The 22,907-nt window shown below is 38.7% G+C and overlaps 1 protein-coding gene across 2 annotated transcripts in view; it reads left to right on the top strand.

Annotated features, from left to right (window-relative positions):
• oxct1a (3-oxoacid CoA transferase 1a) overlaps positions 1 to 22,907 on the top strand; it is a 46,474-nt gene that overhangs the window by 2,464 nt on the left and 21,103 nt on the right. For both annotated transcript variants that reach the window (XM_068310441.1, XM_068310440.1), the window contains exons 4-11: positions 1,847 to 1,982; positions 3,304 to 3,453; positions 3,538 to 3,644; positions 8,089 to 8,149; positions 20,903 to 21,010; positions 21,187 to 21,301; positions 21,787 to 21,881; positions 22,595 to 22,643. In XM_068310441.1, coding sequence (XP_068166542.1) covers positions 1,847 to 1,982; positions 3,304 to 3,453; positions 3,538 to 3,644; positions 8,089 to 8,149; positions 20,903 to 21,010; positions 21,187 to 21,301; positions 21,787 to 21,881; positions 22,595 to 22,643 — 821 coding nt within the window. The remainder of the gene's footprint in view (positions 1 to 1,846; positions 1,983 to 3,303; positions 3,454 to 3,537; positions 3,645 to 8,088; positions 8,150 to 20,902; positions 21,011 to 21,186; positions 21,302 to 21,786; positions 21,882 to 22,594; positions 22,644 to 22,907) is intronic.

Here is a 22,907-nt window from a genome sequence, read left to right as displayed (position 1 = left end):
TCTGTTGATTTCCATTCACATCAGAGATGTGTTGATGGCTTTGTTCTATCAGATAATACTGACCTGGAATGCTGCCCCTATGTCCTGCTGATAACTTATCAGAGTTGTAAATGATATGAATTGTCGTATCGCAGTGTGTGTTGTATGCTGTTTTTTTCCCCTTACCGTAGACACAGTGTCTGACTCTAAAAATGTATTCATGTACACCATTTACTTTTAAAGGACATGAACTCAAAACACAATCTTTTCGAGGGTCTGGGATGGAGTGTGCCTCTAGAAAGGCAGTTCAAGCAGGACACAAGACATGGTTGGATAAAAGGGCAAAAGGATTACAATTTAATCCAAAAATAATCCTTACTTTGACCCATTCGAGTTGAGTGGTGGTATCTTTACAGACTCTCCAACCATATGTGACTGGTAACAGCCGATCCATATCTCCTTATGACCCGCTGGACTCGCTATGTCAAAACCCTAAAAATTTGTCAGTTGAGTTCAAAGAAGTTTACTCCCCTGTGAAGTGGGGACGCTCCATTCTCATAAGAGCGTTGGCTTCAGATTTCTTTGGATGTAGGTTTGTAGCCTCAGTCTATGTCAGGATGTGAGGTGTGATGATATGCTTTTCAAAAAAATTATGTATTTTTGTTCTAGTGGACTTCGCTTTTTTTGTTGATTCTTTTTGAGTATTTGCTTAAGCCAGGACATTCTACTGAATAATCATCACTCTACCATGTAAATATATAACTGTTTTTCATTTGTGGGTTCTATAAAATGGACTCCTTAACAGTTGTGTTTGACAGAGTAAATTGTTTGTCCAATTTTTTGACCTCTCCGTGGTAGCATATTGGTAACATTTATAGTTAAATATTTGCCCGTTGTGTCTCACTGTTATTGCGTGATCAGAGAGCAGGAGAGAGAGAGTGAGAGAGGAGCATTACTGTTTAACTGTGTAGGACACAGATACAGCAGGTTCTTTGTTCACATTAATTCAAATGGGTTCAGTTCTATGCAAGAAAGGTGACTGAGCTGTGACTGAGTTGCATTACTTGGAGCTTACTATTCAACATTTAATCAGCTGCCTCTGGATTGAGAGAAGAGAGTCAGTATAAAAGGCTCAAATAAATTGTGTTCAGTGATGGAAGCTGCTCCAAGAAGTGAACAGCCACTTTTTTAAAATTTTATCAAGCTTGTATTTCGATTCGATATCAAAGATTCACATTTTTGATAGGTTGAATGGGTTTTATTACTCCTAAAAATCATTTACTGTATTGACACACCAGTTCCACAAAATAATTACCTTAACTGATGTGTTGTAATTGTCCAGTGTTGTCTATGTTCTTTTCATTGGTATACTGAACACACTGGATCTAGATGCCTTTGTCAGATGAATGTTGCTTCTGATTGATAAGACATTTAAATATCTTTTTATGAGATATGACAAGACAGTTCAATGTTTAAATCTGTTTTATGGCAAAGACTTTGCCTTCATAGATTCATGATTGACGAGCCACACATAAACAAGTATTCATGTGACTGTGTTTATGAATTTGCTCTTTTTGCTTCCAAAACATACCAGCCCACGTTTGATGAATGTATTGCGTGTCAACACATAAGGCCACCATGAACTTGCAGAACTGTGGCCATCCTGGCTTGAAAATGAAAAGGAAGTTGACCCATTAACAACTTTGGGAAGTTATGGAACTTGGATTACAGTATTAGTCAGGCCATATGAGACCTTAACTGAGGCATTTTATTTTTTATTTTTTATTGTTTTTTATAATTAAACAATTAGGGAAGTGTTTACACTTCACTTTTTTTCCTCAATGAACACTGTCTGTGTTTTCTTCAGAGTTGATAATTTTGGCCTGGGCTTGCTGCTGAAGACGAAGCAGATAAAGAGGATGATTTCTTCATATGTCGGGGAGAATGCGGAGTTTGAACGACAGTATCTAGCTGGGGAGCTGGAAGTGGAACTGACACCACAGGTCGGTCAGAAAACATGATTTATATTGGACGCCAATTTTCATTCACTGTATTCAATACTGTATTTAAAAATACAGTATTATGTATATTTTTAAATACGGTATTGAATTCAGTGGATGAAGATGAAGAGGTTTTTTTCAAATATGACCATATACACATACATATATACAGCATAAGTACCCCCCCCACACACACACACACACACACCTTGTGTGTGTGTAGCACCTTGTGTGTGTACCCATGATTAGTTTGTTGTAAGACTACATTTAAACAACCAAAAACCTTACTTTTTTGAGTTTCAATATTCAATAGTTTTGATGACCGATTTCTCTTTCGTACATACATACATCCATATATGCATACATACATTTTCTATACCGGCTTCTTCTGCCTTCGCGGGTCACGGGGTGCTGGAGCCTATCCAAGCCGACTATTTATAAGCTGAATACAGTGGATGAAGACTGACCAGTATATAGTTAGTCATATATATAAGTTGTAGATAAGTTGATCCTGTCATTTATTAAAAGGTGCCTGAATATTTACCTGCTCAGAGCTATATTGTAAAAATCATAGATCGGGACAAGATATTATTCAATCTTTTCGTGTAGAATGGTGACGAGTAGGAAAAAGTGATGTTATTATTTGAGAAGAATTCATGAATATTACATTTAATAAGTGGTTTGACGATAAACCATTATGATATAATGATTGGTGCGTTATGCACAGGGAGAAAACAGCCAGACAGATTACAGGTAATCTTTAATCACCTCTTTAGGTAGCAGTGGAAAGGTTGCAGTGTCAAGAAACCAGAGAACATTCGCCAATTCAATATAAAAATACTGACTTCTGTGAAGTCTTGCAGAGCAGGAAGGTTTTCACCTCCTGATAATGTTGGAGTTAGAATACAGGCTACTGTTGGGGTGAGAAACCACTATGATAACATTCTGAGGCAAGTGCTTGGGATTAGTAGCTGTCCTGCAAACTGATAACAAGATAGCTAGTGGTACTGACAAGTGTGTCAGGTGTGCCATTGATGAAAAGCCTGTCTTCGTTTTTCATTTTTGGCTGTTTTCTATTTTTTTATGAACACCCAAGTAAAGCCATTTAATAAGAGTGCTCAATATAATGTAATATAAATGACTTTTTTTACAGATGAAAATGTATAACTGCATACAATAACACACGCACACACACACACGCACACACACACACACACACACACACACAAAGAGTTTTTGATATATCGAGATCTGAACAGACTGTATATAACTGTACATACCATAACAAAAGCTGACAGTCAATATTCATCTGTCTTCTTCACAGGGTACTCTCGCAGAGAAGATCAGGGCTGGGGGTGCTGGTATTCCAGCCTTCTTCACGCCGACTGGCTACGGCACGCTGATCCAAGAAGGTGGTGCTCCCATCAAGTACAATAAAGATGGTAGCATTGCTATTGCCAGTGAAAAGAGAGAAGTGAGGTTACATATTTTAGTTAGTTTGGCGTGTTGAGAACTTGGTTACCATGCTTAGCCATTAATGTGTTGTCGTACTGCACAGGTGAAGGAATTCAACGGCAGGCACTATATCATGGAAAAGGCCATCACTGGAGACTATGCATTAGTGAAGGCATGGAAAGCTGACAAGGCCGGAAACATTATTTTCAGGTATGGGATGGAATTCACACAAAGAGATATTTTAAGTGTTTTTCCAAATATAACACAAAATTCTATTTTTAATTGACTGTTGCCGTTAAAAAAATGGTCAGTCCCTTGACAGGCATGTAGTAGTTTGATACATATTGAGTGTCCAGCTCCTGGCAGAGGTCCTGAAGAGTCTTCCCCCTGTTCCTTGTGGCCAAGGGTTTTGTTTTTTTAATCTCTATTCTTCCTGGGGTAAATACGTGCTTTTCCCAAATCCCAACAAAGATCTTCTGATTCTCAAGTCAGATGACTGCAAAGATCACTCAAGATTGTTATCCATATCATCAAAGGGCTAATCTGGTTTTCATTGAGCAAACAGCCCTGGAGCATCACAGATCCACCATCAGTTATGATCTGTGACCTTTTAATTAGATTCCTCCACTGACCTGATGACCAAAAAATGTAACTAGTTTTTTTGTCTCCAAAGAATAGAATGATGATTATGAATATACTGAATAGACTTTTCTGGTAGTTATGAATTTAAAACTTATCAGAATTGACAACAAAATTGTGCACATTCTTAACTCCTCAGGTAAAAGCAAAAAAACCCAAAAACACACACACAAAAAAACCCAGGCAAAAATATTAATTGATTCAGCCTCTACAAAAACATTAAAAGTAAGCTCAAACCACAAAATGACATTTATACCGTCTGTTTTTGTGCAAACATAACTGAAATTCAGATGCTTGCAAATTTAATGTTAATTTGAAAGGTTATGAACTTTATTTCTACCTCTATTACCATCATTTTAAGTGTACTCACTGTGAATGATCATTATACAAAAGAAGAAGTAGAAAAAAAAGAAAAAACAGTGGTAGAAAAAACACTGACATTAGACCTTTTCTGCATGGCTGAGCCTCTAGCAAATTTGTCCTGTTTCTTTCATCTTGTGTATTTTGTGGGGCTGTGTAGAATGCAGGCAATGATGCAAAATAAAAAAAACCTACTACAGTAACAACCCTCTTTTGAAGATCTAAGGAGCAGAAAGTAGAGGTGTTTAAATGTAGGGAGAGACTTATATACTCAAGGAAAGTACATATTTTGAAAAGGTGTTACCTTAATGTAATTATTTGCAAATCATCTATTTATAGGTGGTGTATTTTTCTAAGAAATGAAATTTACAATCAGAGATGATTGACTTGGTTTCAAAATTAAACTTCCGTTCTCTTTGAGTCACAGTCTACTGCTGGTGTTGTGTGTTTTCAGAGCTAACAATTCAAGAAAAGTTATTAGCCCATTGTCTTTGCTTGACCTTGACCTCTCTTTACTATAGCACCTAATTAGGCATTACTCGATGAACCAAATGTGACAATCTGATTATTTTGTTTGTTCCATATTCCGCAACATGACATTGTTTTTCAACCATCAGACTTGTGCTAAGTGAAGGCTGCATGCTGCACAAAGTCAGAAAAAAAAATAAAAATCAGGTTGTTATGAAAATCGTCATTAGTTATAAGGCAGTCAAACTGAATAAATTTGAAACATGGAAATGAATGTAAGTAGAGAAGTCTTCCACCAGAGGGCAGTCTCTTTCACTAAACTCACTGTTGTAGACATTAGACCAGGGATATTACAGTCAGCTTCTGTGTTTCCACTGTATAGTAAGTAATTCAACCGCAATTAAAAAGAATTTTGACCAATAAGCCATTGAATACAGTATAAAGACAAGATAGATACTCTAATTTAAACTTTCATTTTATTTATAAAAAACACATTCTGAAAATAATACCTGCAGCATATTTGGACAAGTTTAAGTTGAAGCCACACTGTTATAAATAGTCAGCTGGATAGATTTCTGGTTTTCCAAAAAATTTTCATACTTTTCAGTATTAATGGTGCCTTCACATGTTGCAAAACTAACGGTAATACCAGCTGCATCATCACGGATAGATAGATAGATAGATAGATAGATAGATAGATAGATAGATAGATAGATAGATAGATAGATAGATAGATAGATAGATAGATAGATAGATAGATAGATAGATAGATAGATAGATAGATAGATAGATAGATAGATAGATAGATAGATAGATAGATAGATAGATAGATAGATACATACTTTAATAATCCCGGAGGAAATTGCATTCAGTACTGCTGACAGTCTTTTTGCCTGTAGCCCAGAGGACACCAGCATGAGGCTGTTGATATATATGGTTGATATAAGACTTGATCCTTACATGGTGGGGTTTTAACATGCTTTTGGTGTATTGTTCAGTTGTCTTTACTAACAGTTTTCCAAAGTGTCCCTGAGTTCAAATAATATAGTAATGTTCTTCATAGATTTGTGTTGGTTGTTAATGCAGGGAAGTATTGATTATTTTCCCTGCCTTTTATTTGCAGAAATGTTTTGAAATTCTGGAAATATTTTTAAATACGTTATGGACTGCAGATAGTGAAAACCTTATGATTGTGACATGGGCAGTAGTTGCTCTTATATAGTTGGACTGATGGGTCCCCATCTTCAGGGGGGGCTCTGTGTGTGTGTGTGTGTGTGTGTGTGTGTGTGTGTGTGTGTGTGTGTGTGTGTGTGCGCGTGCGATGAGGTGCCTGGGAGGTTCGTGTGATAGTGTAGGGAACATGCATGATGAAACTGTTGTTTGCTTTTTATATTACAATACATCACCGCTTCAAAGTGGTGATGTATTGTAATTGTTAGTGTTCGTATTTTTGTGTGTTCATTCGTCCGTCCATTTGTGTGTCCACCAAATATCTTTGCAACCGTTGCAGATAGAAAAATGAAACAAAAAGCACATTGAGATGATGACCTTGAAAAAACTAGGTCAAGGTCAAATTTCAACTTTTGTACACTCAGGAACCAGATAAAATAGAAAAATGAGGGAGAAGGCTAGTGATCTACCTATGGATTCAGGGGTGTTGCGGGATGTTGCAGTCTGTGACTGCCTATTTCTTAGTTTATTGATGTAAATGAATAAAGTGTACTTGCACATTGACTACAGTAGGTGGCAGTGACGCTTTCACATCTACATGTAATATGCCATTAACTGTAAATCGAAGGTGTGCAGGGAGTATTTACTCCTCTATGATGATGTAAATACTCCCTGCACACATTTCCCCCACGCACGCTCACACACACACAAACACACACACACCAAAAAGTGTTCATGGCAGAGGCTGGAGGTGCAAAATGTTTTCATTTTTCTAGAGGGGGCTTTTGAGAATCACTGCTTTAAAGGATCGTCCGTCTCATACTCATGACATGATTGCCTGTTGCTATTGAACTACTTGAACTGTAGATTGATCTATTCATAATTAATTAATCTAATTAACGTGTTAAAGTGACAGCCCAAGGTTTTTTTTATTGGGCGAGAGGCGGTCATGACCCGAGTTCATATTTAATGATCAGGAGCCTTCGGGTCACTTCGGCTGTTTCCGTCGGCATGCGGAAATAGCAGCAAGCTATTGTTTTCTTATGTTATCGCTCGGGGATTTTGGCGTGTCCAAAAAAGTCGTAAGTTTTAGACTTTTTTTCCTAAAAATAAGAATGCCACCGTGGCTAAACAAGCTAAAAACCTTGTAGCCAATCTGGCTATGGCGAAGTGGCGAATGGCTGGCGCAAGCCCAGAATGAGTGTTATCTTGTGTTTCTTTGGGCTTTCCACTTAGGGTTCGCCACAGCAAGCCATTCCTTTCCATGTCAGCCTATCTTTTGCATCCTCCTCTCTATCACCTGCCTTCATGTCTTCCTCACTACATTCATCCCCCTTCTCTTTGGTCTTCATATTTGGTCTTCCTCTTGCCTGGCACCTCTAACCTCAACACCCTTTTACCAATATACTCACCATCTCTCCTCTGGACGTGTCCAAACCATCGAAGTTTGCTCTCTCTAACCTTGTCTCCAAAACATGGCCGTTTCTCTGATGAACTCATTTTTGATCCGATCCAACATGGCCACTCTTAAGAGGGAACCTCAACATCTTCATTTCTGCCAATTCCAGCTTGGTCTCCTGTCTTCTTTCAGGGGCACTGTCTGTAATCGGTACATCATGGCTGGCCTCATCACTGTCATAAATTTTGCCCTTCGTTCTAGCAGAGATTTCTGTCATGTAAGACACCCGACACTTTCCTCCTCCCGTTTCAGCCTGTTTGTATCCATTTTTTCACCTACTTACCACACGCACCGTTCTTCTGGACTGTTGACCCCAAGTATTTAAAGTCCTTTACCTTTGCTTTTCTTCTTCCTGTAGCCTCACCCTTCCTTCTCCACTCCTGGCATTAATTGTCAAATAATCTATTTTACGTCAACTAATCTTCATTCTTCTCCTCTCCAACACATGCTGCCACTTTTCTAAATGTTCCTCCACTTGCTCCTTGTTTTAACTGCAGATCACAATGTTTTAGGAATCTAGGTCGTATTTCCCTAACTTGTCTCACTCTTTTGTACCAGGAAAACAGCCAGAAACTTCAACCAGCCCATGTGCAAGGCAGCCAAAACCACCATAGTTGAGGTGAGAATTTCAAGTAACTGTGATTTCCTTACAATCATCGAACGTGTCCAATGATGCATATCTATTAGATGAGTCATCCTTTCACAAGTGCTCGTTGAAGGTGTCCATTAATCATTTTCACGCATTACTGTATATCGAATTTGAGTCTCTGAATTTTCAAATGTAGTTATTTTGACCCCTTCAGCCAAAATGGGCCATCAAGGAAAAAAGCGTAAACATACGATAACAGCTGGACTGAAACACAAATAATTGATATACACCATGTTATGTGCTAAATTAAAATAATTTTTCAACTCCTGGAATTGATCACATTTTACAACAATGTTTAACTGGAGGCCTTTTTAAATTAAAATAGGGTAAAGAAATAAAGGATGTAACTCAAACATCTCATAATATTGCCAGTGAAAGAAAACACAACACTTTCAAAATAGCAGTACAGACTCCAACCACACTGAAAGGACAAGGTAGGTAGGAAAAATCCCCTCAAGGTCAGAATTAGTGATATTAAATGTGCAATCAGTTCTGTGCTTTTATATTGTATAATGTTGGGCTGAAAAATTCACCCTGAATTGTTAATAGCTACCATTCCTCCAAATGTAACCCTGTAACCTCCAATATTATTAATAGATGATCATTTTTCAGAACTTAACCTCTGTCTGTGGGGTCAAAAAAGGAGTGAAAATGTCCTGCTGTCCCCGGGCTGCATGACTACCACCTAGTTTCATCCCATTTGTCTGGTTAGCCACCTGTCCATCATTAAATAGCCCATCATTGTACTTCCTCCTGTGCGTGTGTGTGTGTTCACACCTCCCATATAAATGCTGTTTGATTCACGGAGCAGCAGGGAGGAAAACGATGTGTGTGAAAGCATTAAAACACAGGTGCTTCTAAAAATAAATCGGTAGTGAAGCACTCCTCATAAATCTTCCAATGTTCCACAAAGCATATTTTCAATTATATAATGGTCGCTAGACCTGAGAGTTAGTCTATTGTTGATTAGAAGTGTTTGAACTAAATGTGTGCAATGAATTCTCTCACTATTGAGCTAATGTGGAGCATAATTTGGTTTATTGTGAGAAATGGTGTCAGTGTAAACCAGTTGTACGCAGACAGTATTCTGCATACTTCACAAAAAGAACAAATGCCAAATTGGTGGCTTTATTGTCCAATGTAGAGCATTTCGCTGATGATGACCATGATATATATCACTTCACCCCAAATTCAATTTATGGAGATTGAGAATTTTATAAATTACCCAATTTCTTTCTGCAGGTATAATGAGACTGGTGAAAGCATTGACAAATGCGTGTGACGTAGACAGTTGTGACATGAATGATAATGCAGCTCTGCACAGAGCGCCACTTCATAAGATGCAAAAATAATTGGATGAATTTAGTGTTAAACTTTCTGCACTGAAATTCTTCTGCTTGGATTTTTTTTTGTGGGGGGGAGGGGTGAGCGGACAGGATGAAACAATTGTTTAATGGGTTTAGAGAAGCAAGCTGCATTTGGACTGTGGAGACATTTTCTTTCTGAATTCCTAGGTGTTTTTCTAAAATTGTTTTTGGGGCATTTCTTCTTGCTTACAATGATGCGTGGCAGGAATGATAGGAAAGAAAGAGACAGAAACAAAGACATGACAAGTTAAAAGGGAGGTTCAGATCCCACAATCTCACAAGCCTCCATGATGCACCTGACATACTTCAGTTAACAAGGTCTGAGAAAAGTTTTGAACAGTGTTGGCTTTTGAAGAGAAACAAGGATACAGAAATAATTGCCTGACTTAATTTTTCAAATAAGGACACTTTACAAACAGTCGCTTTTAATGGAGTAAAAGATACTTTTGCAGCCTGAAGACATCATTAGCGTTAAAACTTGACTATTTTTGAAAAACAATTAACGTCAGTCGATTAACCTCAGCAAAAATACACTCCAGAGTCCGACACAAATCATGTTATTTTGGGGAAGGAAAGCTCCGCCTTAGCATCCAACTTAAGTGAATCTCTCTAATATGTGATGCCATACTGAGTTTGTGCCAAACTGCATTGTCGTTTAACCTCGTCTTTGAAGGTTTTACACTATTTTTGTGTTGTGCCAATAACGAATTGTTCCTTTATAAACTTGTCAGCCACATTGTAACTGTATATTTGATTATTAATAGTAAATTGTACTGACTAGGACACGCTGGTAAAATATGCTATATTTGGATGACTCTTGTTTGAATTGTCACTGCCCCAACTTGGACAATTAGTTATCTTCTTCTCCTTCCCTCTTAGTTAAATCACATTACTCTTATAAAATACTGACCATTTCTAATATAAAACTGATGAGTGAACGCTGGCATAACTGGCTCCTGCTGCTCGCTGCTATTCACCAATTTTAATTCTCTTCAGACTAATATTTCTGGTTTTATGATTTTATCTAACTGAGTAGTAGCCTTCAGTTGGAATTCTCTCATGATCTGCCGGCAATACTGTCTGTGTGAGTACTCACATCTGGCTCACCTGTCCTCTCCTGACGTGAGCTTCACCTGGTGTTTGAATCTGTGAGTTGTCTGGTCCCACTCCAACCATCATTGTCATGGTCTACCGCCCCCCTAAACCAAATTGTGACTTTTTAAAGGACTTTGCTGCTTTCCTCACCTACCTATCCTCTCTCTCACCAAACATAATACTGCTGGTTGATTTCAACATCCACATGGATAACATCGATCTGCCTCAGACTTCACGACCTGTTGGGAGAGTTTTGGATGTCAGCAGCATAACACTATTCTCACACACTCCAAAGGACACATTCTGGACATAATTTGCTGCTCTGGTGTCACCCTTCTTGACCTTACAGCCGATGAACACCCCGCAACTGACCACTTTCTTCTTTCATTTACTGTAAAACTCACCTTCTCATTTCTAAAACACCACGTCTAATTTCATTCCAGAACATAAACAACATAAACCCCGCCACACTCACTTCAAGTATCCATTCTTTGATCTGGTTTCCTTTGACAACAACAATGTCCATAATATTCTAAATTCTTTTGCTCCATTAAAAACCTGATCTGTCTCTTTCTCCATCTCTGCTCCCTGGTTCATCTCTGATCTTTGTCTCAAGAAAGCCAAAGCTCGGCAATTTGAACGACTACAGGAAAACCGGTCTCACTATCCATAAAGAATTATACATTAACCATGTCTTAAATTACAAGGAGGCCATTGCCCACACAAAAACTCAAATACTACACCAGTATAATCACCGCCAATAAGGGAAACTCAAAGTCACTGTTCCTCCTACTTAATAACATCAGCAAACCACAGGACTCTCTACCCCCTCACCTGAACACAACCTCCTTCTGCAACTCCATCATGACCTTTTTTAATGACAAAACCAAAATTTCCAACATCTTGGACCCATCCTTCCCCTCAGTTTCTCAGCCGATTCTCACACATCCATAAAATCTTGCCCTTCCTTCCAGCTAGCTACTCCCTCAGAAATAACAAAACTGATAAGAAATGCTAAGACATCCATCTGTCAATAGCCTGTGTGAACAGTTCCAGTCTGGTTTCTGCCCACTCGACGGCACTGAAACTGCCCTCAAAATCACCAATGATCTTCTTATAGCAGCTGATTCTGGACTCCTCAACATCCTCGTCCTCCTTGACCTAAGTGCAGCCTTCGATACCAGCTGTCATTCCACCCTCCTCAACAGATGATCTGTTTTTGGTATCACCCACACTCCATTAGCCTGGTTCTCATCTTACCTGTCTGGCCGCGCTCAGTTCATCCAACTCAAGTCCGTTAAATCCTCCCCCACCTCCGTCACTCCAGGTGTGCCCCAGAGTTCTGTCCTGGGGCCCCTTCTAATCATCATATACCTCATACCCCTCAACAATATTTTTCGTAAATTCAACATTCGTTTTCACTGTTATGCTGATGACACCCAGCTCTACCTCACCGTTAAACCCTCGTTCACTCTTCCGCCCACCTCCCTTACTGAAATAAAAATCTGGTTCACAGTAGACGTCCTTAAACTAAACAGCAACAAAACCGAGCTTCTCCTCATTGGCACCAAATCCACTATTTCCAAAACGGACAGCTTTTCTCTCATTATTGATGATTTCACCGTTTCACATTCTTAGGTTAAGAGTCTGGGTGTCATCCTTGACAACACATTATCCTTCCAGTCACACATCAGCAACATCACCAGGTCTGCCTACTTCCACCTACGTAACATCAATCGTGTCCGCGCCTCTCTCACACCCCACACTGCCGCCATTCTCGTCCACAGTCTCGTCACTTCTCGTCTCAACTATTGCAATTCTGTCCTCTTCGGGCTCCCTCACAAATCCCTCCACAAACTACAACTGGTCCAGAATTCAGCTACCCACATCATAACTAGACCCCCCTCGATTCACTACATCACTCCTGTCCTCTAACATCTTCAATAGCTCCAGGTCCAGTTCCGAATTAATTTCAAAATTCTCCCAACTTTCAAGGCCATCCACAACCTCGCCCCTCCATATCTGTCTGACCTTCTTCATGTTACCACTCCCTCCTGCTCCCTCAGATCCTCCTCTTCCTTACAATTGTACACTATGTCCCTTCAGCCCGTCTCACTACCTTGGGATGCAGAGCATTCAGCCGCACTGCTCCCCATCCCTGGAACTTGCTACAATCCCAACTTAAAAAAACATTGATTCACTCCCCTACTTCAAAGCACAACTGAAAACACATCTGTTTAAGACTGCCTATTCCAGCTGAAACCTGTTAATCTTTTTATTGATTTTATCTATTTTTATTGTTGATTCTTTAATGGACTTTGAATAACTCTATGCGGTGTCCCTGCGTGCCAAGAAAAACGCCTTTAAATAAAATGTATAATAATTAATATAAGACAAGTAAAATACATTGCGCCCTCGTTTTTTTGCAGTTAATGCGTTCCAGGAACCACACGCGATTATTGAATTCCGCAATAGAGCGACAAACTACAGTATTTGTTATTATTTACGGTAATTTTTAAAGTCGCGAGCTTTGATGCGCGAATGCGCGAGGGCGCAACGTATCAATTTAAACTAAACAGTATTCCAAATGTTTGAGTGTTATATTTATTAGTGCAATCAAGCACTTGATTTCAATATGGCTGTTTGAATACCCAAGCTTATTATCTTATCACCTCATTTGTTGATTTCTATTTAACATTTTTATGATGCCCTTAGTTTGGTAGTCCAGATAACAAGCTAGCGTTACCTGTAACAAACCTCCAGTTAAATGATAGATATCTTGCAGTAGCTGTTAATCCGACCCGGCCCCAGATAAGCAGTAAATGATTGATGGATGGATAGCTGTTAATCAGATATGGGAGCATTTATCATTCTTTCTGAGGAGAAAAAGCATCTTTAAGATTCAGTGCATGCTGGTAGCATTGACCCCACTGTCTTGATTTAATGTGGTTAAGGCTGGGAACAAACGGATGGGGATGGAGTATTCAATGCTAATTAGTTAAAGGGACAGTTCACCATAAAGCAAAATGGCATTTGTTATTCTTAGCTGTTAGGCTGTCTATCTTCCTAGATATGAGATGATGAATTTTTGAAGAACAATTGTGCTCTAGACAGCTTCACGTAGGACCGATTTTCCTCCAGAATGGATGATTGGGTCTACTCGTGAATGACAGGCTAGCTAACAACTATAACTAATGCTCCAGCTAATTTACATCCTGAATTGTCATGAGTTTAAGCCACTGAGCCATGAACAGAAACATAGTTCAGCTTTTCAGTTTTTACCAAACCTATTTTTTTTGACACTTTGTTATGCAAGTGGATCACCTTCTAAATTTCTTAGATTTGGTGGAAGGTAAGCATGTGTGTGTTATTTTTTTCTCTCAGTAGCCTGTGTATAACTAGTTAAACTAGTTAAAATGTTATCAACTAGTAGAATATTATCACCCTAAAATAGCCTCTGGCCTGTAGCCATATCGTCTTGAATAAGGGGCGGCATTGGCTCAGCGGTAAAGCGGGCGGTAGAGCGGGTCGTCCTATGATTTAAGATCAGCGGTTCGATTCCCACTCCCACCCCCCCAAAAATACCCGGAGGTGAGCTGACAATGGGAGGTGTCAGCTCACCTTCTTTATACTAGAACTTATACAGTACCTTGTTATTCATCTCAGTAGGAATATAATAATACATTTAAGCCATAAGGGACTTACAGGTTTGGATTGTCTTTAATTAGTCTGTCTTAAAGTGGTCTGTCAAGAAACCTATATTTGTCTTCAACCCCCTCAAGAGACTTTGCACTTACCATTTTCAAGATAAATGGATTCACATTAAAGTCCCTTTCTTACATGTACAATTATTTGCAGATTTAACTTTGAATGTAGTCATCTTATACTGCTTCAGTCTATGAGGTTAGAGAGTGCTGCCACATCATTGCCCCTCCCTTCAATTCTGACACATATTTCCATGTGTTTGTGCTGAACGTAAACTACAAGATGCAGGAAAGGGGTGTCACCACATGAGATAACACAAAAGCATAAAGTACCAGATTATCACCAGCAATGGCCATGGTTGCTAGGTAACCAAATCCTGTTATTCAATTGTTGAATGTTCTACAGGATCCAGCTGGTCCAGATATTCTCTTATCGCAGGTATAGTGATAGATCCCAGTGCATTGTGGGTTACAATACACCAGAGACTTAATCAAAGCAGTGCTTTCTCTACTGTTGTTCAACCATCAGTCACAGTAAATGACTCAACTGTGTTGTGTTACTGTGCCAGTGCATTGTTGGTGTGGGTGTTGGTGTGCATGCACGACCAAGCAGTCATGCATGCATGAATTGAATGAATATATGTGTGACTGCATTTTGTTCTTTTTACCAGGGTAGAGGCCTAATTGAATATGAATGATCTCTATCCTCAGGGGTTTCAGTTTCAGCCTCCATTATACATTTTTGTTGACATAAAATAGCAGTTAGAAAACTACATATTTAGAAAGACAACTCAGACTACATTTCAGTCGTTGATTGGGAAATTGACCCTAGGGTGTAGATAATGTTTAACATACATTGATTATAATGTGTACTGCTATAGTTAATATTAGTTGTAACAACTCACATTCTTCATACTATTTCATAACGCTTTGATTTGTTGAGCTGTCATGCCTTATTCTTGACTTGTGCCCTTCAATACTTCCGTTACTCAAGCGTTTGTTGAAAGGTCATTTTAAAGCCACTCATTCTTGTCATAATTTCCTGCCTGAAGGGGTTTATGAATTAGTGTGCAGAATGAACACCATTAACTTTGACTACATTTTAATGTATTGAAGGAAGGGTATTGTGGGTACTAACGTATTGCTGGGGTGACCATAGTGTTTCAAAAGTAACCCACATTTTTCTATTTAATTGGATGCACACCTACAGGAGGTTGACATGGCTATGAAACAGATTTAATCAAAAATATATCCTGCCCAATACAGTAGTGGCCCTTTTGGCAATATCTAATATCTGTACAAAAGCACTTCATGTAATTAATCTCTGGACATTACAGCATTTGACAGCAACAAAGTTTGTACAATGTGTTTTCACATGTTTTTTGACTCTGTGCTGAAACCTCCCAAGAGAATACAGTGGTAAATGCATCACTGCTTCACTGGCAGTAATAGATCGGTGTAGAAGCACCCCCACCCCATTCTATATTTTTTTACTTGTGTAAAAGTAAAACAACATCAATAATGTGCTTAGACATCCAGCAGACCATATTGAGATGTCAGACTACAGATCAATTCATGTATAAATAAGGTGTGATTGTGAGGCAGGGGAACAACATTGATTTGTTGTAGCCTTCAAAAAAAAGAACCGTGACAAAAATGTGGACTCATGAATTAACTCGTCTGATGAGCAAAGCAGTGAGAAATGTTTCTATTGTCTCAAATCCTATTTACTGGCTGAGTTACATGTTATTTTGAAGGTGTATTAAGATATTAAGTCTATTTATTTGAATTGTGGTGCATATATTTGTCCATGATAAACACAAAATCCTTATTGGTTAACAAATATTGTTTAGTTTTCACTTTATGAATTTAAACATTTGACAGGCTTCTTCTGTTGGTCCAAACAGAAAGTGCTGCGTGATATTTTAACTTGTTCATTTTACAGATGAGTTTTTAATAAGATGGCACTATTTTCTTATCTGCGTTTTCAACAAATGTCGCTAAAGCATCGGTTAAATACTTCCTGGACAGATGATGACACATCCTTTACTTTGGACAACTAGAAAAGGAAGACTTTACTAATTGTGCATTTTTATGTTGCACCTTTGGAGCAATCCTACGTCTGAAAAAACAAGTAGGACAGGATCATCTATATGCAGGTACCTTGTATGTATTAGCCATTATAATTTCCATGTGAGCTCTCGTCAGAAGCATTTAGGTGCTCCATAAACTTCTGTCAATCAGTGTCATTTTGGTATTCAAGTGTGGGTTTTCATGCAACATGACAATTGCCCAAACTGTCCAATCAGCGAGTTCTGCTTACGCCTCATAGTTCAATGTGAAAATGTCATCTTTCAGGTTATATTTTAGGGATGAAATGCAGGACTTGTTGAACAGAGTGACTGATATACAGAATCACTAAAGAAATGATGGGAGTTGGTTGAAATAGCATGTTTAATGTATATACACAGAATGTTTGAAATGATGAAGTTGCATGTTATATACTTACCGTTCAAACAGACTTTCTAACGTCTGGAGCACATTGCATTGAGGTTTATGTGTGGTTTGAAGAGTAAGGATTTTGCCGGGAGGAGAGATATCTGTGCACAGGGTTTTTGTTTTTTTTTGAGAAAAGTATTTTTAGTTCCTGTAATGTTGTCAAGGTTTGCATTGGCTGGCTGGCTCCCGATGTCGTAAACGCTGTCATAGACCATCCAAGCTTCCACCGAGAGGGAACAGATTGCTTGTGTTGTGAATATTCTGGGTTAGAGAATAGAGCCAGAGACGAGCCCCAAAACTGGAGGCAGTGTATGGCCAATTGCCCGAATTCGCAAACACACTGGGAGGAAGATAGGGAGGCTAAAAATACACAGGATAATGAGAGTGTGGTATTGCTGACATCCTCATTCTATGTCGTTGAAGACACACCGTTCTTCCTCCCGACTATCACATCTCAATATGCGCACAAATACAATCACATAAACGAAACACTGACCCGGTGGATTTAATTTTAAGCTCGTAATTATTTTAAATACCATAATTATAATACTAGCTACTTCGCTGTATCAAACTGCAATATCTAGCATATGATATTATAATTTAAAATGGAATAACAATACAAGGAATTGACAATATTTCATACAGAATGGATGCAGTTTAATTCAGATAATTCTTTTCAGTTAAGTACATTGAGGTATGAGAGAAGTGGGTCAGCCTAATAATAAAATAACCAAATAACTTCTTGCCACACTCTAGCAGTTGAATTTTCCTGACAGCATACCACCACATGGTGGAGTAAAAACCTGAAGTGAATAGAATCACTGCTGAAGGGGGGTTACAGATAACCACGGGCAAAATGACGAGTGATGCTAAGTGGAATAAATATGATTTATTTCGGGAAAACTAGCAACCTCAAGTTTGTTTGCTATAATTCAGACTTAATTTTTGTTAACATTAAAAGAAAATCACCATTCTTTTCTTCTATTATTTTGAAAAATTTGTAAAAAGATGAAAAGGTGGGAGGCATAAGCCTTGTTCAGCTCTAAAAGGGAAACACACTAATATAATTATGCACGACTTACCTTTTCCCATTTGTTACAATTTTAACGAGGAAACATTTAAGAGTGTGTGACTACAAAAACCGAATGGCGCTACCTTCAGGACATGTTTCAGTTTTACGTCCATCATTTGGATGCTCTTCATCAATCTTATCCAATGCTTTTGTAATGAATAGTGTTATGAACATGGTGGCCTCTGAGAGGTTTGTCTACCAATATATATTTTAACTTACACTAGCATCCTGATCTGATGGCACAAACACTTGATCTTGTTTATTAAATCAGCTACTGCAATGTAGGCAAGATGGTCAGTATGAGTATAATCTTCTCAATTTAATGCCATCTCTCAGACAGCATTAATTCTTATTGTTTGCACAACTGAATTTCTGCAAGCTACTGGTTTTCATTTACTGATAACATTTGGTTTGAATTTCAGATGTTTTAAAGAGCGGCCAAACTATTTTTATTTTGGATGTATAAAACTGTGATAAGAATGGCATATCTCCAGAATTATTTAATGTCTACGAAGCAAATACTGTATGCAGCTCAGCTGTTGGAGGTTTATTCCAGGAATCAGGGAGCAATGTGATTCAATCAGTTTGAGGTTAACAAGATTTTACAAAGCTCGCAGTCTAAAAAGGTACAAACTAGAAAAAAAAAAAGAGCTTGTTTTGTCCCCAGAGAGCACTTTGATTCTTTCTATCCTCCTGCCAGTTCACTTCATGCCTTGCCCAGTTCTTATTGATGTGAAAATCCTTCTGCAGAAACTGGTCTATCGGTGTGTGTGTGTGTGTGTGTGTGTCCATGCTTGTGCGTCTTTTTTTGCTTCCCACACCTGCTCATTTTCGTCTGTGCCTGTGTGTTATGCCCGTGTGTTTTTAATCATTATATTTTAATGCTTTATCCACCCTCGTCCGTTGATCCTCCTGTCTGAGTTGCATCTAAGTGGCGGTGCAGCTGGGACGCTTCACCTAGATGAAAACATCAGAGGCTTTTTCATACACACAGAACATTTAAATTGCATGAGCCAGTTACTGTGCTTTTACTTAGGCATCTAATTGAAAATTGAGCTGGTTTGTTTGAATGTGTAAGAGACCAGCAAACAGTAGTAGGGAAAAGGAGATATGCTCCCTTCTGCAGTTTCTTTTTTCAAGTGTCTCAATTTAACACCTTTTGATCAAAGAAAAAAAAGGTTCCATCAGTTCAATGAGTTCAGCGTAAGCCTTGAAATTAACGCCACCAAATATGTGTTGTGATTCTCTTGTTACCTCACTTCATTACTAATTTATAATCGGATGTGACCAGTGTTACTTGATGAGGATGTGCATGGAAATTGTCAGTCTCACAAAAGGCAGATTGAGCCCTCCAGAGAAAGTTGTGGGTGGATGAGTAGGACTGCTCTATCAATTCTATTGCGCTACCAATCTCATCTTGTTTGGCCTCGTTTTCACTGTGAGGCATCAGAGACTTGCCATAACCTGACCGAAAGAACCAGAAAAAGAGTTTAAAATCACTTTATGGTCCTGAGTGGCCCGAGCTCACAGCAGACCAAAGCCATGTGTATCCATGACAACGGTAAGATGGGATTCACTCTTAGCCATTGACTCCTCTCAGTCAGCGCTGAGTGCTGAGAGAGGAACTGGAGATAAGGAAGGATTCAATTAAATTTGCTCCGAATGGTTGCTTGCCTCTCATGTAAATTGAATAAATAGGTTACACTCTGTGCTACACAGAAGTGAGGCAGAGAAACGTAGAAGTGAGCGTTAGAATTTTATGTTATCGTGGTCCCCATTCAGGTTTTGATGATAATGTGTCTTTTTTTCTTTTTGTCATTTCAAGTGCTTTTCCTCTGCTCAGGTAGAAGAAAAAAAAAGCCCATCTCCCTTGTCGACTCAACAGCTTTTGGATGCCCATCTCCCTTGAAGTCTCTTTTTATTGATAAAAGGAAATCAGTTATCTTCAAGCCCAGAGATGATCTCACCCTGCCATAGTTTGATTTTTTGCATGCCAGAAATCTGCTGTGTATCATGATACAGTTTAATGTCATAGTAACTTGACCTGTACATTTTTGGAGACTAAAATGAGCAGCAAAAAAATGAGCAGCAAGACTAAAATGAGCAGTAAGATTTAGTGAAGCCCACACATGCAGTGCGGCTTTCATGAAGATCTGTATAAGTGGAGGCTGTAGGCTTGGCTTAGCCCAGTTCTTAATGTTATCTGAGGAGGTGGCAGGTGCATTTGTTCTGGGATTTCTATGCCAGTCATGTTGACCAAAGTCTGCTAAAATCAATAGCCATTTCCATGTTTGTCCTGTTAACTGAAAGATCATTACCAAATGTGTGCTGATCATGTGCTGGGTATTTCCTATATGAAGGTGGGGTACTAGTCCCTCATAGAAACACATGCCATAGAATGAACATGAGGTTTTAGTTGCTGTTTGAAACTTCCATTTTTCTTCATTTTGCTGCCACGTTAAATGCAAGAACAATTAAAGTGTTATGATGGTAGATTCAGACAATGTGTGAAATGAAAAATACCCCCTAACTTGCTGAGCTGAATAAAAAATGCAAACCTTGCTAGAAAGTCCCATGACAGAGTGTGTGGAATTGACCAAAAATATAACAAGAAAACATTGTTTTTCACAAAATGAAATATAAAGGTACTTTTGACCTTTCCATTTCCTCCAAAACAAACTCCAGGTACCCGTACTCCCCATCGCCTTTGAGCCTAAGATCAAGCCACATTCCGCCGGCATGTTTTTTCAGACTTTAGATACACACTTACTCAAGAATAAATGCTTTACCTTCTTTTCCCCTCAAAAAAAGTGCCTAGCAGAATTTTAAACTTATTTGGAGAAGAAATGTCTGATTATGTGTCATAGTAACTACCCAAAAATTAAGGTGATACCTGATGAGTAGCTTCCTTAGCTTTAGGTAGTGCTGTTCAGTCACTATCACTTCACAGTGACGAAACTAAATTTTTAATTCTGCCTCTTTGTAGGTGGAAGAGGTGGTGGATGTCGGAACTTTTGCTGCAGAGGACATCCACATACCAAGCATCTATGTCCACAGGATTGTCCAGGGAGAGAGCTATGAGAAAAGGATAGAGGTACAAAACACACTTTTGGGAAAAAAAATGCCGTAGAAAAAAACATTGTTGAAGTAATTACACATTTCTATCATTGTTCAGAAACACATGTAATAGCTGTTGACCATGGTTGACCTTGACCTGAAACTGTCTGAAGATGTTACCTCCCTGTTTTTCATTTATTTATATGCTTACAGAAACGAACAGTTCAGAAAAACCGAGAGGAGAAACCCAAACCAAAGAAGGATTCTGACATTGTTCGAGAAAGAATCATTCGCCGAGCTGCTCTGGAGTTTGAAGATGGGATGTATGGTATCCTTTTGAACTAAACACAAGAATGAGCAAATTTAAAAAAAAAACTTTGTTTACATCAACTGAAGGAAAGTGTTGGCCAGTACCCACAGACGAAAAGGAGAGCTGTACTTTTCACCAGTTCTTTTCAATACACACAATACACAGTAATTATAACCCTGGACTTGGAACATTATGCACATAGTTTTTTTTCTCAGCATTTTACATTGATAAGTTATTGAAATCACATCCTTTCTCATAACAGATTATCCTGTGACCGATTGGTCTGTGATTAACTGCTAATTTTTTAGATTTATTGTATTCTCCTTCCCCTATAATTCAGCCTGAAATAGATTTCTAGGAGAAGGAAGATCTGAAATTTATTGCTGCTTGAACACACGACAGATCTTTTGAGCTTATTTTCCAGTATTCTACTGTATGTTACACTGTAAGTAATGGATGTTTGATTTCCACTGCAATACCATCTTTAACAAGTAACCAACCAGCCAACCTTGGTATCGGTATCCCCACGCTGGCCAGCAACTTCATAAAACCAGACATCACTGTCCACTTCCAAAGTGAAAATGGGATTTTGGGACTAGTAAGTCACAGAGAGCTTTCCTCCATATCAGGGTTCATTGCTTTGAATTTCAACTAAAGAATCTTCCAGAACAAGAAGCATATTTTCTGATGGTCATTTAAAGCAGTGGCAAACTGAACTATGTTCCAAGCTTGTAGCAAGATGAAGAAAACATTCATTTGAACAATATCATTTGTAGTATTAAAATGTGGTGGGTTTGTTATGCAACAAATGTGGTCGGTTTGACGTTTTCTCTTGTATTTTTCTTCTTACAATTGTTATTATTCTCTGGCTGAGCCTTCAACAAAGACTGCTGACTGTTCCATGGAATGACTTTCCAACCAGTTGCATTGACAGGATAATGGAACATCCAATGCCTTATTTGTCAAAGATTCTTTTAATTATGCCTGCCACTTTTAATGATTCTCTCTGGTCTGGTGTGGTCTGGTCTGGTCTGGTCTGGTCTCTCCTCTCCTCTGCTCTCCTCTCCCCTCTCCTCTCCTCTTCTCTCCTCTCCTCTCCTCTCCTCTCCTCTCCTCTCCTCTCCTCTCCTCTCCTCTCCTCTCCTCTCCTCTCCTCTCCTCTCCTCTCCTCTCCTCGTGCTCTTTGCTGAATACTAAGAAGATCAGTTCTCCATCTAATCATAAAATCTTATTGTGTCCTTCTCTCCTGCAGAGTGTGGTTTGTACTTGTGACTGCCTGCTACTTATTTACCTTTATTTACCTCTGTCTAGGGGCCCTACCCCACTGAGGACATGGTGGATGCAGACCTGATTAATGCCGGTGAGGGTCATAAAAAAAAATCTCTGAAAACATTAGTGTAACTGAATTGTGAATGGCAGAATGAATATGATGTCTTTGCTGTGTGACCCTATTTTATTTATTTTGTTGGCATCTCAGTGACAGTGATACTCTTTTTTTCAATTATCCATTCATACATTTTTTTGAATGACATTTCATTGATCCTACCACTTTCTATGATTATATATTGCCTTTTGATTTTTGATAATTGTGCTGTCAAACTTTACAGCTATGAGTTCATTACAT

This window comes from Antennarius striatus, chromosome 3 (genome assembly GCF_040054535.1).
Source record: "Antennarius striatus isolate MH-2024 chromosome 3, ASM4005453v1, whole genome shotgun sequence".
Taxonomy (NCBI): domain Eukaryota; kingdom Metazoa; phylum Chordata; class Actinopteri; order Lophiiformes; family Antennariidae; genus Antennarius; species Antennarius striatus.
The sequence above is the reverse complement of the archived record's forward strand: the minus strand, read 5'-3'. Positions and strand labels throughout refer to the sequence as shown.